This window comes from Bos indicus x Bos taurus, chromosome 18, assembly GCF_003369695.1.
Source record: "Bos indicus x Bos taurus breed Angus x Brahman F1 hybrid chromosome 18, Bos_hybrid_MaternalHap_v2.0, whole genome shotgun sequence".
In the NCBI taxonomy this organism is placed as follows: domain Eukaryota; kingdom Metazoa; phylum Chordata; class Mammalia; order Artiodactyla; family Bovidae; genus Bos; species Bos indicus x Bos taurus.
The window spans coordinates 40,600,725-40,616,954 of NC_040093.1; the positions used below are offsets into that span (position 1 = coordinate 40,600,725).

General features: G+C 37.1%; 1 protein-coding gene across 2 annotated transcripts in view; it reads right to left on the reverse strand.

The window, feature by feature from the left end:
- The window catches only part of RSPRY1 (ring finger and SPRY domain containing 1), a 37,403-nt gene that overhangs the window by 18,288 nt on the left and 2,885 nt on the right, over positions 1 to 16,230 (reverse strand). For both annotated transcript variants that reach the window (XM_027516482.1, XM_027516481.1), the window contains exons 2-5: positions 6,940 to 7,444; positions 2,399 to 2,451; positions 1,609 to 1,721; positions 371 to 497 (exon numbers count right to left, since the gene is read on the reverse strand). In XM_027516482.1, the coding sequence (XP_027372283.1) occupies positions 371 to 497; positions 1,609 to 1,721; positions 2,399 to 2,451; positions 6,940 to 7,289 (643 nt within the window). In that variant the 5' untranslated portion in view covers positions 7,290 to 7,444. The remainder of the gene's footprint in view (positions 1 to 370; positions 498 to 1,608; positions 1,722 to 2,398; positions 2,452 to 6,939; positions 7,445 to 16,230) is intronic.

Sequence of the window (16,230 nt, forward strand, 5' to 3'; positions counted from 1 at the left end):
AAAGTTGAAGAATTCATGTTACTACTCATCTGTATCTTGGAGTATGTATAATTATGGCTGATTTTTGTTGCTGTATGACAGAAACCAACAAAACATTGTAAAAATTAAAAAAAAATTTTTTTAATTAAAAAATAAAGATCCTGCGCCTGTACTCAGCAAGGTGTAATTAAAAAAGAAACTTATCAGTAGAGGTCCATTATCAGAAGAGACTTTGGGGAGAGACATTTTTACCAAAAAAAAAATAAATAAATAAATAAAAGAAAGAAAAGTATTTCTTGTATTAATAGGAAAACTCTTTGTTTTAAATTTCCATCTTCCCCTTAATGTCAAACAACTTAAGGTTTTCCTTGCGGGAGCTTCCCAGAGTTACCTGCTAGTTTCTCTGCCAAGCAGCCTAGGACTGCAGATGTGTTCCTGTGTTTGGCAGGATGACCTGAGTCCTGGCAAGCTACTTCTCCATTTAGGTTGAGAATTTCAGTCAGTTTTTGGAGTGCATCCTAAAAACAAAACATACAAGTGGATCTGATAAATATATGACTTAGGCTTTTTATCCCCAAGGTAATTCTTTGACACAAAAGTAATAACCAGGTGTTAAATTAACTCAGAATTACCATGCAAACATGATAAAATATACCCAAAGGATACCATTATTGATGGGAAATATTATTTGATAAATCTGAAAGTTTTCTTATATGAATTTCTAGATAACATTTCACTCAAAATGTACCAGTTGTATCAAATATATCTTATATACTCTTGGGTCATTAAACAGACTAAATCCACCCAAATGCCAATATGATTGATAACAATAGGGCCTAGTGATATTGAAATAGAAAGTTCCTTAAAAAATATTTTTTTTTTATCAATCAAGAACAAATATCACCAGAATTTTTAAGGCAAATTGTAATAGAAACCTCCTATAAGACTAAGCAAAGGTCAATTCATCAGTGACAAGATCAAAGACTTTTTCCCTTTGTCCATGTTTTTCCATGTTGGGCCTAAATATGTGGGCCTTAGACAAATGAAAAATGCCAGAATCCAAAATTTTTAAGAAAGGATTCCATAGACCATATGGAATAAGGCATTGAAAATTTGATACTTTTGTTCTAACTTGGAATAATCAAAATTATGCCAATATACCAATATTAAGACTCAAAAGTGCTTTTGGTATAATAGTTTTTTTCTCTTAATAGAAAATATTTAAAGAAAGTTTTGCCATGAGGAAATTGTTTTAGAGAGAGAATCAGCTTAGCAATTGAACATTCCCTTCAAATTTCAAAGAATTCCATTATAGATACCTGGGTTGGACCCATACACTCTTACAGAAAAACCCAAATGAACTTTTTGGCCAAGCCAATATAAATGCTCCCATTTTTGACATTTTAAAAATTTTAAACTAAAGTTTTTGAGTAAACTACTTATAGATAGAGGATGTAACAATTCATGGGTAATAAAAAACATGTTTATACAATGAAATTAATATTAAATAAAACAGACTCAAAATACTATATATAAAGAGGAAATGCATTATACCAAATGTTCTTTGTGGTCATTCATCCTGTGTTTAAGCACAGATGTCAGTTTCATAAAAGATAATTATTAACTTACTTTAGTGGGCAATGGACATTCATCTAGTAATAATGTTATAACAGCTGGTCCCAGTGGATCTTCCAATGGAATAACTCTAATTAAAGACTGGACAACGTCTAACCATCCTTCATCTAAGAGCAAATCAAGAAGATTATATGATAAAGTCGCTATTTTTAAACTGTGAAAATATATAACTTATAACACAAGATGACTTCACATTAAAATAGAACCATTCTTGGAGAATAGAAACATCCTATAGCTTTTAAGCAGCTAGTATCTGGCATGGACATGGTCATCAATTGCTGGTTATCATGGTAGAAACAAAAATCCTAATTTACAGGAATCTGGTGATTTAGGGGTATCTTTATTTGAAGAAAATTCAAGCTATGTTTCTGGGTTCTCAAATTATGATTAAAAGTTTCCAGCCTTTATTTATGACACAGGAGTTAACTGAGAAAATTAAGTATCTAAAACAGTTGGCTCTATTTTCTGAATGACATTTAGAAAATTGAGGAACAAAAAATCATCTTCCTCATTCTAGAAGAGTTATAGTCAAAGATCTGTCAGTGCCAAAATAATTTTAATAATTCCAGTGAGATAAAACCATTACTAAAAGATGCAGTATATACTCAGAATACAATACAGTGCTTTTAATTATTGCCCTTGTGCAGGAAAATTTCCATAGACTAAGGGCTTTTTTCCTCATCATGTATGTTAAGTATTTTTGAAGTATTTTTTTAAGTGGCTACATTTCTTCATGATCATTAATTAATCAATTAGGAATACTTTTTAAAAACTTAAAAAATACCTGTTTCTGCCATTTCGTGCAATGTAATCATTGAATAGGGAGGTTCCTGATCACTGAAAAATAAACATTCAAGACATCAAACTTGAAGAAATAAGAAATGACAATTTCAAATAGAAGTTCAAACTGGAAGTATGGGGGGTAGAAAGAGAAAGAAAGGAACACGAATGAATGTAGAGAAAGATGGAGGAGACAACCAGAGCTATAATCTTTAAGGACAAATGCACACCACATGTACTTATTTCCAAGGTCACTGTCCATGACAGCCCACAAACATGAACAAAATGGGCAGAAAAGCACATGAAAGGACCACCGTGTGGCCTGAAGTCAAAGCACAGGACTAACACTGAGAGCCAGAGCCCACTTTCAGTTTTACCTCTAACAGCCCAATGCCAATAGAGACAAGGCAAGGAGACCAACATCATCTTCCTCATACATACCTCAAGAAGTGTCAGGAAGGCAAATGCAATCCCAAATGAGGACTTACAGAAGCAAGGGCCTACATAACATCTTCGTTTTTAGGTGGTGTTCTGGTAAATATCACTATATGCTTAAACTTCATAAAATGAGGTTAGAAGGAAAAGAAACCAAACTTAATTAGTCATTGCTCTAAAATGGCATTTTCCTCTTAATTCAGTGGATTTTCAAACTGTAATCTCAGGAATTCAAAGAGATGCTTTAGGGGAAATTTAAAAATGAAGGAAATCTATTCCACCAAACTGATCATCTAATTATTTAAAGAATATACTCACTGCTTATATTCACAGAGCCATATATTGTGGCTCTCTGTTTCACTGTGAAAAAAGAAAAAAAACCAACTATTGTCTTCAATCATTTAATCCTCAGAATAACCTTGCAATATGGGAATTACTCAGTTCATGTCAGGTACTCATTAGGTGCCAGTGTTGGACGCATCCTATTCCTTTTCAAAACAAGGGAAAATTCTTATCTAAAAAAACTGTATTAAATGATATAACTAACTAATACAAACACTGCTCTGGGGCAATCTGGCAATAATGAAATTAAGTATGCATATATTCACCAGTGCTAGAGAAATAATTACACAGGTACATATGAGGCTATTTGCTGCAATGCTATTTGTACGAACAAAAATTCAGAAGTAGTAACCTAAGTGACTGTCACCACATTATTGGGTAACAAAATATAGTGCTTTTGAGCATACAACAGAATACTCCGTAGCAGTCTCAAACACAATGTTGAGAGGAACTAAAACCAAAGAGATTTCTCTAATCGTTAAGTAAATTTTAAAAATCATATACAAAACAATATATATAAGCTTCCTACACAGACATAAACATATGTCAGGCAGATTAGAACATACCTTAAATTCAGAAGAATGGTTACCCACTGATATTTGGATGTGGGAGGTAAAAAGGGACAATGTGATTAGGGAAGGGCAAAATAATAAAAATGACAAGGTCAGTGACCAGTAAGGAATATGAGTACCTGAATTCTATACAGACACACTTAAAGGACACGCACATCCCTACCCTCAAACAAATAATATAAAGACCTCCCTAGTGGTCCAGTGGTTAAGAATCCACCTTGCAGTGCAGGGGCTGTGGGTTTGATTCCCAGTTGGGGAACTAAGATCCCACATGTCACCGGGCAACTAAGCCCGTGGGCTGAAACAACTAAGACCCAATGCAGCCAAACAAATAAAACACAAATACTATATATAAAAAAAGATGACGACAAAAATTCTTTGTGGAACAGAAACAGAGCAGGAACTTGTGGCGGGAGGCAAATGCTAAAACCATAAGATCACTAAGCTCTGGGCCAGGAACTAGACAGAGGTCACCAGGAGCTTTACACCTGCAAGGCAGGTAAGGGGGACCAAAGCCCCACTGTTGCAAAGGATGGAGCAGATTTATCAAATCAAGTGGGAACAGCATTCCCCTCTCAGTGAAAGGAGTTGAAAAGCTCTAAATAGTAGCCTGAGCTGCAGCTGACATAAAGTTGCAAGTCTCCAGTGACAGAAAAAGGCAGAGAAAGCCAGGCAGCAGGGCCTGGGCTTCCTAGAGTGGGGTGGGGCCTCAGAACCACCACTTTTAGGCTCAGTTGTAGCCTGAAGGCCCCTGGGCCCCAGATGGAGACAACAAAAGTGACAGAGAGAAAGGGAGAAAAAGAGAGAACACGCACACACACACACAGAAAAAACTTCCATCGAGAGGAGCCTGCAAATTAAAATTCCAAAGTCATGAGAATAAGTAACATTAATACCATCAGCGATCTGAGGATATAATACTAAGAAAAAAAAGCAAAAGAGTTGAACTTCAGAATGATTTTTAAATTAAGTATATATTTCAAGTGTATTTCCTATAGCAACGCTCTCACTATGCCATTAGGAACTATGCTGTCCTCTCAAATCAAGGTCATTCTCTTGTAAGTAACAAGAGGAGAACAATAAATATTAAGATCGTTTTATAAATGTGATATCTGCATACATCCTTTTACACATATTCTTACTAAGCCCATCTGTCTTGTCTTCTATGTTTTAATAGCCTTATAAACTTTGTAGGTTAGCAAATTCTTTTCTCTATAGCAGTTTCTCAAAAAAAAAGCTCTGTAACTATGTTTACAAACTCTCTGAACCTGATTTTGCCATTATGTTCTCCAACATGTCCCTTTATAGTTGTTCTGCACCTGCCAAATTTTTCCATTTTCAGAAGAGTTTTCACTGTAATTCAGTAAAAACAGGTTTAAGGTAAAAGTTACCCTATTATTCAAGTGTACACTACTTGCCTCGTAAGTCCACTTGTAATGTGTAATACTGTTCTGAAGCTTAGAAATAAAGCTCCTGCTTTGCCCCTATACTCTCTTAACCACCCTATAAAAAATATGTGGAAGTCTATTCTGTACCTGTTTTCCCAATGGGCTTAAATAAGACTGCTGTGGTTTACTTCCTTATTTGGGAAGGACAATTTTTCATTACAATTTCACAGCATGCTTTAAATGTCACCATGAAGAAACTTTACATAACAGTTTCTAGACCTGTGCTTGAATTTAGGGGATGTATGTGGCATAGATTTATATTAAATATATTTCCTATAAACATATTAAAATGATATTAAATTCAGATACCAGAACTACTTCAAAGGCAGGTTTTAATAACTTAGGAAGGCCTTTCTGAGATGGTTACAGAGCATATATGTAAGAATATTTCCTAGCATGCTCTATAGCAGAAAGAAAATGTGCAAAATAAATTTATTTCTATGAGGACAAAAAAAAACCCTCAAAATAATATGCACAGGTATATCTTGGTTTATGCTATTATTTTTCAGGAACTAAACAAAACTGTTTTCTCATAAACGTGATTATCAATATTTAGATACTTAAATATACTGGCAGACCCTGAAGCAAAAAGAACCCAGACAGAACTTAAAAAAAAAAAATCTATCCTCTATTGAGGACATGTTCTGTACAAGGCACCATTTGTATTTGTGCTCAGCCACGTCCTCTTTTTGAACCATGGACTGCAGCCCACCAGGCTCCTCTGTCCATGGAATTCTCCAGCCAAGAATACTGGAGTGGGTTGCCATTTCCTTCTCCAGGGGATCTCCCTGACACAGGGATAGAACCTGAGTCTCTTGTGTCTCCTGTATAGGCAGGTGGATTCTTTACCACTAGCGCCACCTTACTAGATGATTTATATATATTTTCTCATAATAATCCTTGTCAGAAAGTATTATTTTTTTTCATAGATGAGGAACCTGAGGCTTAAAGAAGTGATTTGCTCAGTGTCATGTAGCTAGTCAAGGGGCTGGGCCAGAATCTGAACCTTTGTTCACTACAGTTCTAAAACTTACTGCTACTTTCTGTGCTTTACGGTTGAGTTAAAGTACTTCTTTCAACTTGAACAATGCCCTTTAATCTCAGTTATTCAACCTGGGATTTTGCACTTAGACAAAGCAGGGGAAGAAACAAAACAGGGTACAGGTGTGTCCTGCCGTTTCTTTCAATTTCCGTTTCCCAAATGGATCTAGGAAGGGCATCTAAGGGATATACTGGTAAAAGAGGGAGAAGGATAGAAACTCTCCTTGACCTACGTCCTTCCATTGCCAACAGAAGTTGTATGCAGCTACATTCTTGGTACAGTGGGGTCGCAAAGAATCGGACACGACTGAGCGACTGAACTGAATGTTCTTGGTAAAACAACTTATCTTGAATCTCCAGTTATCACAGCAGATAGCCAAGCAAGATAAGAGTGAGTCTTCACAAAACCATTTCCTCTTGTAGGTTTCAACACAAACTCCATATTGACTACATTCCCCAATAGAGATCAAAGCTTTCATCAGTGTATTCTGCTACAGAAATGTTTAGACATTTCCAGACTGGAGTAGATATTAGCAAGTAAAATGATCAAACCTTATAATTTACTCTCATGAGAAATGAAATAGTCTCCCCCTATGAGTAATGAGGCTTGGCAGATATATCTTAATGCACTGAAGGAGTCCAAGAGTTATGATTCCTGGCATAAGGCTTTTCATTAGATAGGAGGTGACCGTGAGCCAGATACTTACTTATCTACAAGAGTCCGTATGACTGCCAGTGTGTCCAGCACTAGCCCGTCTACATTTTGTTTTTTTCTCCTTGGCTCATGAGGTCCTCGGCCTCTCCTTGGTGGCCGAACAGGGTCCCGGGGCTGGCTCCTCATGTCAGCGGTGGGTACTGCGCTGTTATCGGCCTGTTGCTGCTGGGTGTCAACACTGTCTTCTGCTCCACTGTCGTCTCGGCAGATACAGGAATTGCCCATGGTCGCAGTGGCACTTCTAGTCCCCAGGAAGCGGGCTATGTGCTCCTCAAGAGTCAACAGCAGACCCTGGCCAAGGCTTCTGCTTGCTAAGAACACGGCCCAGCCAAAGACAATCATTTAGATAGTTTTCAGTTTTCCAAGTACTGTTTTCATAATCTGGAGTTGAGGAACTTGCATCCTATTTGTTTTTAACAACTGAATGCTGAAGAAAGTTGCAGAGTTGATCTCCAACATTATCAATTATAAGGAATCCTGGTCATCCAGTGGCAGTTCTAAAAGAGAAAAGGAAAATGAGTCAAAGGTTTCTTGGCTACTCAATTACTCAAACTTTCCTAGTTTGATTTTATAGATATTAGGACTACAGTGAAGAATCATCTTTGGTTATTTTTATAGGCTTCTGATGCAAAGAGATGTCTTTATGTAAGAATTAACCAGTGATTTCTTTTTATCATTACAGTATAAAGTTGGTTGCTAAACCACATCCTTGTAAACTACAGGTGTTACAATAGATTTTTTTTTAATGTATTTTTCTATCCATATAGAAATACATTAGAAGAATGTATGCAATTGCTTTAAGGGCTCCTTTTGTGGATTAAAAAAAAAAAAAAACACTATTTTTTGAGTGTATGAGAAAATTTAATATATTTCAAATAAAATATCTAATTATAAATGTCTGTTGTTTAAAAAAAGTTATGATACAATGTGATAGCACCCACTTGATAACAATAATACAAGGATAGTGTTCCGTTTAAATGACCAAACTGCATAGATTTCCCATTTGGAGGACACTTGAGAATTCACAGAGATAACACAAGTAGTTACAAAGTTTTTCCTTTATGAAAGCAAGACTTTGTTTGGGGAAGGTCAATATATATCACAAGGTTACATTTTTCACAATAAGCTTGCTGCACATGTCTGCTGCAAGGTTAAGAATAGGGAAGCACCAATGACTCGATGGACGTTGAGTCTGAGTGATCTCCAGGAGTTGGTGATGGACAGGGAGGCCTGGCGTGCTGCGATTCAGGGGGTCGCAAAAAGTTGGACACGACTGAGCGACTGAACTGAACTGAATGATCTTTGTCTGAAAATACTAAGCACCAGGCTACCAGGCACCAGGTCAGCACTGGGAGAATAAAGAACAAGATACAGTCCCCACCCTCCAGAAATTTGTGGATGGCCATTCTCATCCCACACAGCATGTTTATCATTAAAAAAAAAAAAGCCTAATGATAGAGTCAGCCCTTCATTAAGTTGAGAAAATCTGGTTAGGTGTAAAAGGAAGTAAAGATTTGGAAGCAGGAGACTTAACACAGTAGCAAAGGATGAAAACAAAATCATGTGGAGACTTGAAGACCAGGACCTGTAAGGACACTAACAGACACATAAGGATTAGAGACTGGTATGGAGTCTCTATGCAACATTTGCTATTTACAAATAAATCCTATCTTGAGCAATGGCTTAGGGATAGATATAAATATTAATAAAATAACTTGGTGGGATTAGAAGCAAGAGAAAACTTGTTTCTGTTATTTTGGACAGATTTGCAGCAAATTCTTTCAAATATTTGCCCAGTTTAATTACTACTCATAAGAAAAAAAGGAAGGATTTTTATCTCCATAAAAATTCTTTATATATATAATACTTAATCTAATGTAATATGTAGAGAGAGGGGGAGGGGTAGGGGAGGGGAAGAAGGGGAGAGGAGAGGCAATGATAGACATTATCTCCCTCCAGAGTACCAAGAAATAAAAATTCTTTATATATATAATACTTAATCTAATATAATATGTAGAGAGAGGGGGAGGGGCAGGGGAGGGGAAGAAGGGTAGAGGAGAAGCAATGGATAGACATTATCTCCCTCCAGAGTACCAAGATAGCAACATCTGAGCCAAGTATAAGACCACAGATGTTCTTGGTTCTTCCAAGAGAGTCAGGCCATCTTCAAAATTTGGAGATTGTACTGTAAAGCATGTGACTGAAGCATAGGTAGGAGAGTGATGCATGGATTCAGCTGAAAATAACCTTTTAAAAGAACACAGTGAGAGTTCCCTGATAGTCTAGCAGTTAGGATTCTGTGCTTTCACTGCTGTGGCCCAGGTTCAATCCCTAGTCAGGGAATAGATCCTACAAGGCGTGCGGCGTGACCAAACATAAATAAATAGATAAAAGAGAACACACTCTAAACCAGCAAAGAGTGCAAGTAATACCATACCATTCCCATCACTGCAAGGATGGGAGTGATTGTGAGGAAAGCAGTGGATTAAAAAGACATTTGTAGACATGGAAAACCAGTGGGAAAGTATGAGTCATGATACACATGTGATGTGATGAATTAACTATCCAAGTAGAGGGAATGAGATTCCTATCACAATCACAAGATTCCTCCCCATATTTGAAAATTCCAAAAGGATAAAAAATTTTAATTTAAAAATAAATATATAAGGAAAATAAGTTTGTTGGATCTCAAATTCTTAAACTTTATTCCATCCAAATTATTTTTGCTAAGCCTTATTTAAACTGAATGTAGAATAATTCATGCACATTTCTATTTAGTACATTTCAAAGCAAATGGAAGAAATGGGTATGGGTATTTCTAAAAATCTGACTAATTTGGAAGAATTATATGTGATTTTTTTTTTTTTTCCTATTCCTAAATTGAACTGAAGTATAGTTCAGGTCAATTTCTTCCAAGAGAGTCATTTTCTTTAAATGCCCTAGAAAATGATGTCAGCTACAAAATTTGTTAAGGGAAGGAAATGTAAAAAAAAACCCAAAAGATTATATTTTCAATATTTTAAAACCAAAGACTTTCTTTTTTTAAGAACTAGCTATAAAGACCAGGTGCAAAGAAGTTAATTAGGTGGGAGAAGCCATGAGGCATTTCAAAGGAAAGACTATGAAACAAACAAGGAAAAAAAAAAAAAGAGCTGTTATCTTCAAAATTTTTAGCCATGATCTTTAAATGAGCATACAGAGTGCTCTTGAAGGTTAAAGCCAAAAGCAGGGCAATTAAGTGAACATAGTGTATGATCTTTCAGGTTTATTCAGGACTAAAACATGGATAGCTTTTCATCTGGAAAAGCATCACTCATGACACTTCTCAGAAACTAAACTGTGAATACTTTAGGCAAAGGACTGAGTGGTGAAGCTAAACAATTACACTTTATACAGCCCTGTTTTATCTCATTCCAAAAAGCATTATGTGGTTCACTTTCTACAGATCATTGTTTTAAGACAGTAACATTCAGCCTACCATCTCATACAGGACACCAGAGGCCACCTACAGTACAGGGCACAGGCTTTGCAGTCAGTCTGGGCGCAGGTCCCAGCCCTGTAATATTTACAGCTATGCATTCTAATTACGCTGACTATTGACACACTTCAAAACATGGAAGATAGTAACAGTTCTTACACCTCACAGTAGTTCTGTGAGGACTACTTGGAATAGTACCTGTAAAACATGGCATGGTGCCCAACTCTTAAAAGGTTCCCCACATGCAAGATGTTTTTATCAAATGCGTACACAGCTACTCAGAAGTAACCAAATAATCTGGGAGTTGGGGGCTAGGAATAAGACCTGTCTTAATTATGAGGACTAAGATAACTAGCAAACTTACCTTTTATAGAACTCATCTACACTGCACTGAAACGATGTTTACTTATCTGTATATTTTGGGAAAAAAACCTTGGAAAAGAATGTAGCTTAACAATCAACCCCAAAGGTGACGGGCATTAAAATCACTTAGGTGTCTCTTAAAATACCAAGTCCTGGTTCTACTCCAAATGGGCAGCATCTGAATTTCTAGGATGTGTTTTTCTTAAAGGCTCCTCAGATGATTCTGATGGTGGCCATGTCTGGAAATCACTGTGCTATGGAACCTAACACAAAAACTGGGACTGTACGCAGGACCTCCTGCCTGAGTGAAAGGACAAACTGGGAACACTAAAGAGTGATTCTTCTGGGGTCTAAAAAGTGAATCTCCTTTTCCAGAGAAATGAACTGAGGCTATCTTTGAATATACTCTTTTGGAGAAGTCAGTCAAAAACCCACCAGAATACAGTTACATCTAGTACGGATGATGTACAGTACACGTCAACACAATGGAGGAAGCAGTCCCCTGTATTTCCCACCACAGCCCCCTATGAAGCATCATACTGAACCACGATGGTACGCTGCTTATGGGTAATGTTATTCAAGGCCTGACAGACGTCATGGGATGGAAAATGAGTAAGACTAGAGATTATGTAAAGGCAACACACAGATGACACCACCCTTATGGCAGAAACTGAAGAGGAACTAAAAAGCCTCTTGATGAAGGTGAAAGTGGAGAGTGAAAAAGTTGGCTTAAAGCTCAACATTCAGAAAACGAAGATCATGGCATCTGGTCCCATCACTTCATGGGAAATAGATGTGGAAACAGTGGAAACAGTGTCAGACTTTATTTTTCTGGGCTCCAAAATCACTGCAGATGGTGACTGCAGCCATGAAATTAAAAGACGCTTGCTCCTTGGAAGGAAAGTTATGACCAACCTAGATAGCATATTCAAAAGCAGAGACATTACTTTGCCAACAAAGGTTCGTCTAGTCAAGGCTATGTTTTTTCCTGTGGTCATGTATGGATGTGAGAGTTGGACTGTGAAGAAAGCTGAGTGCCGAAGAATTGATGCTTTTGAACTGTGGTGTTAGAGAAGATTCTTGAGAGTCCCTTGGACTGCAAGGAGATCCAACCAGTCCATTCTAAAGGAGATCAGCCCTGGGATTTCTTTGGAAGGAATGATGCTAAAGCTGAAACTCCAGTACTTTGGCCACCTCATGTGAAGAGTTGACTCATTGGAAAAGACTCTGATGCTGGGAGGGATTGGGGGCAAGAGGAGAAGGGGACAAGAGAGGATGAGATGGCTGGATGGCATCACTGACTTGATGGACGTGAGTCTGAGTGAACTCCGGGAGTTGGTGATGGACAGGGAGGCCTGGCGTGCTGCGATTCATGGAGTCGCAAAGAGTTGGACACGACTGAGAGACTGATCTGATCTGATATACTTCACCTTAACTTTTAAGACTACTTAGATCGCTGGGAGTTGGACATGACCGAGCAACTTCACTTTCACTTTTCACTTTCATGCACTGGAGAAGGAAATCGCAACCCACTCCAGTATTCTTGCCTGGAGAATCTCACGGACAGGGCAGCCTGATGGGCTGCCGTCTATGGGGTCGCACAGAGTTGCACATGACTGAAGCGACTTAGTAGCAGCAGCAGCAGGAGCATTAGATGGTCAAGTTAGTTTTGAAACAAAACAAAAAATCTAGTCACATAATTTAAGTATATACAACTATCAGATCTGCAACTATGGCAACCATCAACTGATTTCATGATGGATGAAATTATTTTCTGATAGATGAAATGGCACTGGATGCCATTCCTTAGTATACTTCTCTTACCATCTAAATGGTAATGCTTTTAAAATCATCTCAGTGTTCATAACCATTTTGCTGAAAGGACCTAATTACAATCAAACATTTCCTTTGCAAATCTACTTCTCTGAAGTGCAGTATTATTTTTATCCTCCCCTTTGAAAAAAAGAAAATAAAGGCTATTCTTTCCATTTCAGTATCATTTATGACTTATTCTCCATTTTATATATTTTAAAGCTGCTCTGAGAGGGGGAAAAAATCAAACTTGGGCTCTCAGTAAGGTTAGTGTTAAAGCAGTGAGGGCTGGTACTCAAAATACAGACCTCTACCATCATAAACAGCTCACCACAAAGACATCTGCCAACTGGTCTAACCCTCTCTAACAAATGGTCCAGGAATCAATGATTCATCTATTCAAATATTTGCTTGAATTCAATCATAATACAGCTTAGTAACTTTAAGAACATTTTCTTTTCTCTGAAAAATAAAATCTCAGGACTATGCTGCCAAGAAAGGAGAGGCTGGTTAAATGAAGGAAGAAAAACCAAACTTTGGGCATAAAATTACTATTGCTGTCATTTTCACCTTATTGTTCCAAAATAGTGAATGCAGCACTTTTTTCCAGTCCACCCCACAGAGGCTAAATTGTACAGCATGAACAATAACAATATATAATACACTGGAAATCTTAATGATTTTCTCTTCTTAAAAATTGTTTTGGAATTTTCTCCTAAGACAGTGAATGCATTTACAAGTGATAGCTTCTAGTGTGATGTTTACTATGCTCTTCCAATATTTCATTATGAAAAATTTCAAACATACAGCAAAGAAGGATTTTACAGTGTATACCTATATACCCACCACCTGGATTCTACTATTTACATTTTACTGTACTTGCTTTATCACATCTGTACACACCTTTATCCATCATCAATCCACCTTTTTTTTTCTTGATGCATTTCAAAGGCATCTATGTACTTCCCCCTTAAAAAATCAGCATGTATATCACTAACTGGCTTCAATATGTTTTCAGGTTACATTTACATAAAATGTACAGTTCTTAAGCATGTAGGTGCTGAACTCTGTCTACTGCATATAGCTGTATAACCCTATCAAGATAGGGAAGCTTACCCCATACATTTGCTTTTAAAATATCCTGCTGGACACTCCAAAGACCACAATTTTCTTGTGTTTAAATGGGAGGTCAATGTGTAAAACTTGGAGGTCAACGAGATTATTTGGTAGCCAAATAAACAGGTAAGAAAGATGTATTGTATATCAAGAGTACACTGCCATTTGAAACAGAAACCACCTGAGGACATTTTAACAAGAGCATGTTTTGCCTCTAGAATCTAAGATATCTCAGAGCAAAGGGAAGGGAAAGATTGTGAAATATTTGGTTGGTGCTTCACTTTTCCCCCAAAAGGAAGGGCAGCTCTGATATTTTTACATGCCACTCAGGTGTTGAAAACTATTTGTCTGCAGTGGCACTGGGCACTTGAGGTTTAAGTCACATAAGGTATTCTTATCCGCTGGACTGTAACTTTCAAGTTGTCTGGGAAAAGCACTGAATGATTCTAATACTTCTCTTGTGCACTGAGGTTGGTTTAAGAAAGTGCATTTTTGAGGGAAAAGTAGACAATTTTTTTTGGTTGAACTGTTGGAGGAGTACTTAGGGTAGGACAGAGTAAGGGATTACCAAAAGCAAATGACAGTAAAAAGGAGAGAGGCGAAAAAAAATAAGGAGAAATGAATAATCCTGCCTGGTCTCAAAGGCTGAAAAATTTGCCTTGGACCCAAAAAGGAAACGCTAAGGAAGAACTGAGGTAAGTGCTAATGATAGCTGCCATCCAGAGGAGAAAAACAAATGTAATACTCCATACTATGGGGGATTTTCACCTCCAGAAGACCAAATAACAGGAAATAATATAGATGTGTCATCCAAACACATGATTCACAAATCTGAAAAGATTCTTCTGTTATAGAAAACTCTTTGCTGCTAAGAAAAGCAAACAAAAAGTAAATAGCATGAATAGCAACACCTTTCTCAATGAAATCTACTTAAAATGGTGTCTGAAACACTCAGTTGCACACTTGACCGTTTATCTACTGGAACCTAAGAGAAAAAGTGTTAGTTGTTCAGGTGTATCCGACTCTTTGCGACCACGTGGACTTGTAGCCCATCTAACAGATACTCAGTAAGTATTTTAAGTGAATTCATTCTAAAATCTGTAAAAAGTATTCTTTGAAAAGCTGAGAACACATCACTCAATAAATATGAATCCAATGCTAATATGCCAGGCACAGAGCAAAGATGAAAAAAGGTCCCTCATACTTTTCTTAAAGGGATGAAGGGCAGCCACAGACAACAGAGTGCCCAATCCATAATACAGCACCTGCCATAGAAGCCCATGCATATAGTGTCAGGCCCACCAGAAGGAAGCCTCTCACTCCACCATTTTTCCAGTGGAAAAGGAACTTAGTGAACATGCAAGTATCTGTACCAGACAGTTTTTAGGTGACTATATATTAGCCTTGGCAATAGGGGAATGAAGGATTTAGATCTGCACTGCAACACATTCGTGTCTTAAATGATAAGCCAAAATATTGTTGGTACATATACCCCTGACCATGCAGTAGAAAGGTTAACCGAAAGTCCATACACTTAGTTGATGAAGATAATGGTAATGCTAATGAAAAACAAATAAAAGAGGAAGCACAATGAAAAACAAAGATCAATTCAAGACAATACTAATGATGACTCCCAAATAAGCACCTTTCCTGAATACTGTAAGAATCCCTATTCTGCACATGACATGGTAAGAAGCTTGTGTTGCTGACAAGTGTCTCACGACAGGGCTTTCTGGGAAAACAAGGTATCAGAGACAACGTTATGCTAGTTTTAGTTCATGAACATCATGGTTTAGTGACCTGGTAAATTACTAATAACTAGCTTTTAGGTGCAGGTAAGTATGAACAACTATGAAGCAATAAGAATTGGAAAAAAAGAGCACATTTTCAACAAGGCGGGGCAGGGTAGGAGACATACTCTGAGAATCACTGCATTAAAGGAGCACAGAAAAGGAAACTTAATTCTTTAGGAGGTAGAAAGGGTAAAGAAAAAAAACAACAACAACAACAACTAACACTGAAACATTAAACTGAGGTAATAATAAACCTGCCAAATAAGGTATTTCAAAACTTTCTAGTTGATGTATACAAGACCCATGAAATTATGCTTGAAAACTGTAATTTCAAGCAATAAGAAAGTTACATGCAGGGTTCATTCCTTAACAAACTTAAGGAGTGTATCAATCCTCTGCTGTCTCTAATGCATTTTTAGTTTTCCAAAGCTTAGAGAGGGAGAAAGTAGAATATTCTCCAAGAGTTCACCACTACTTATTAGGTACTACCTCAGTTAGCCTTGTATATATCATAGTTATCTACAGTAAAAAAATGATTTTACATACTGAACCAGCAAGCATTCCCTCTTAAAACGGACATTGAGAGTAAAATAGAACAAATATGTACTTTTTTCTAATCATAAAGGTTGGCAAGAAAACTATTTCACAAGATAACATATTGAACAGATAAACCAAAGGGAACATAGTCACTTATTTGCATTCCTACAAAGTTGGGAAAGTC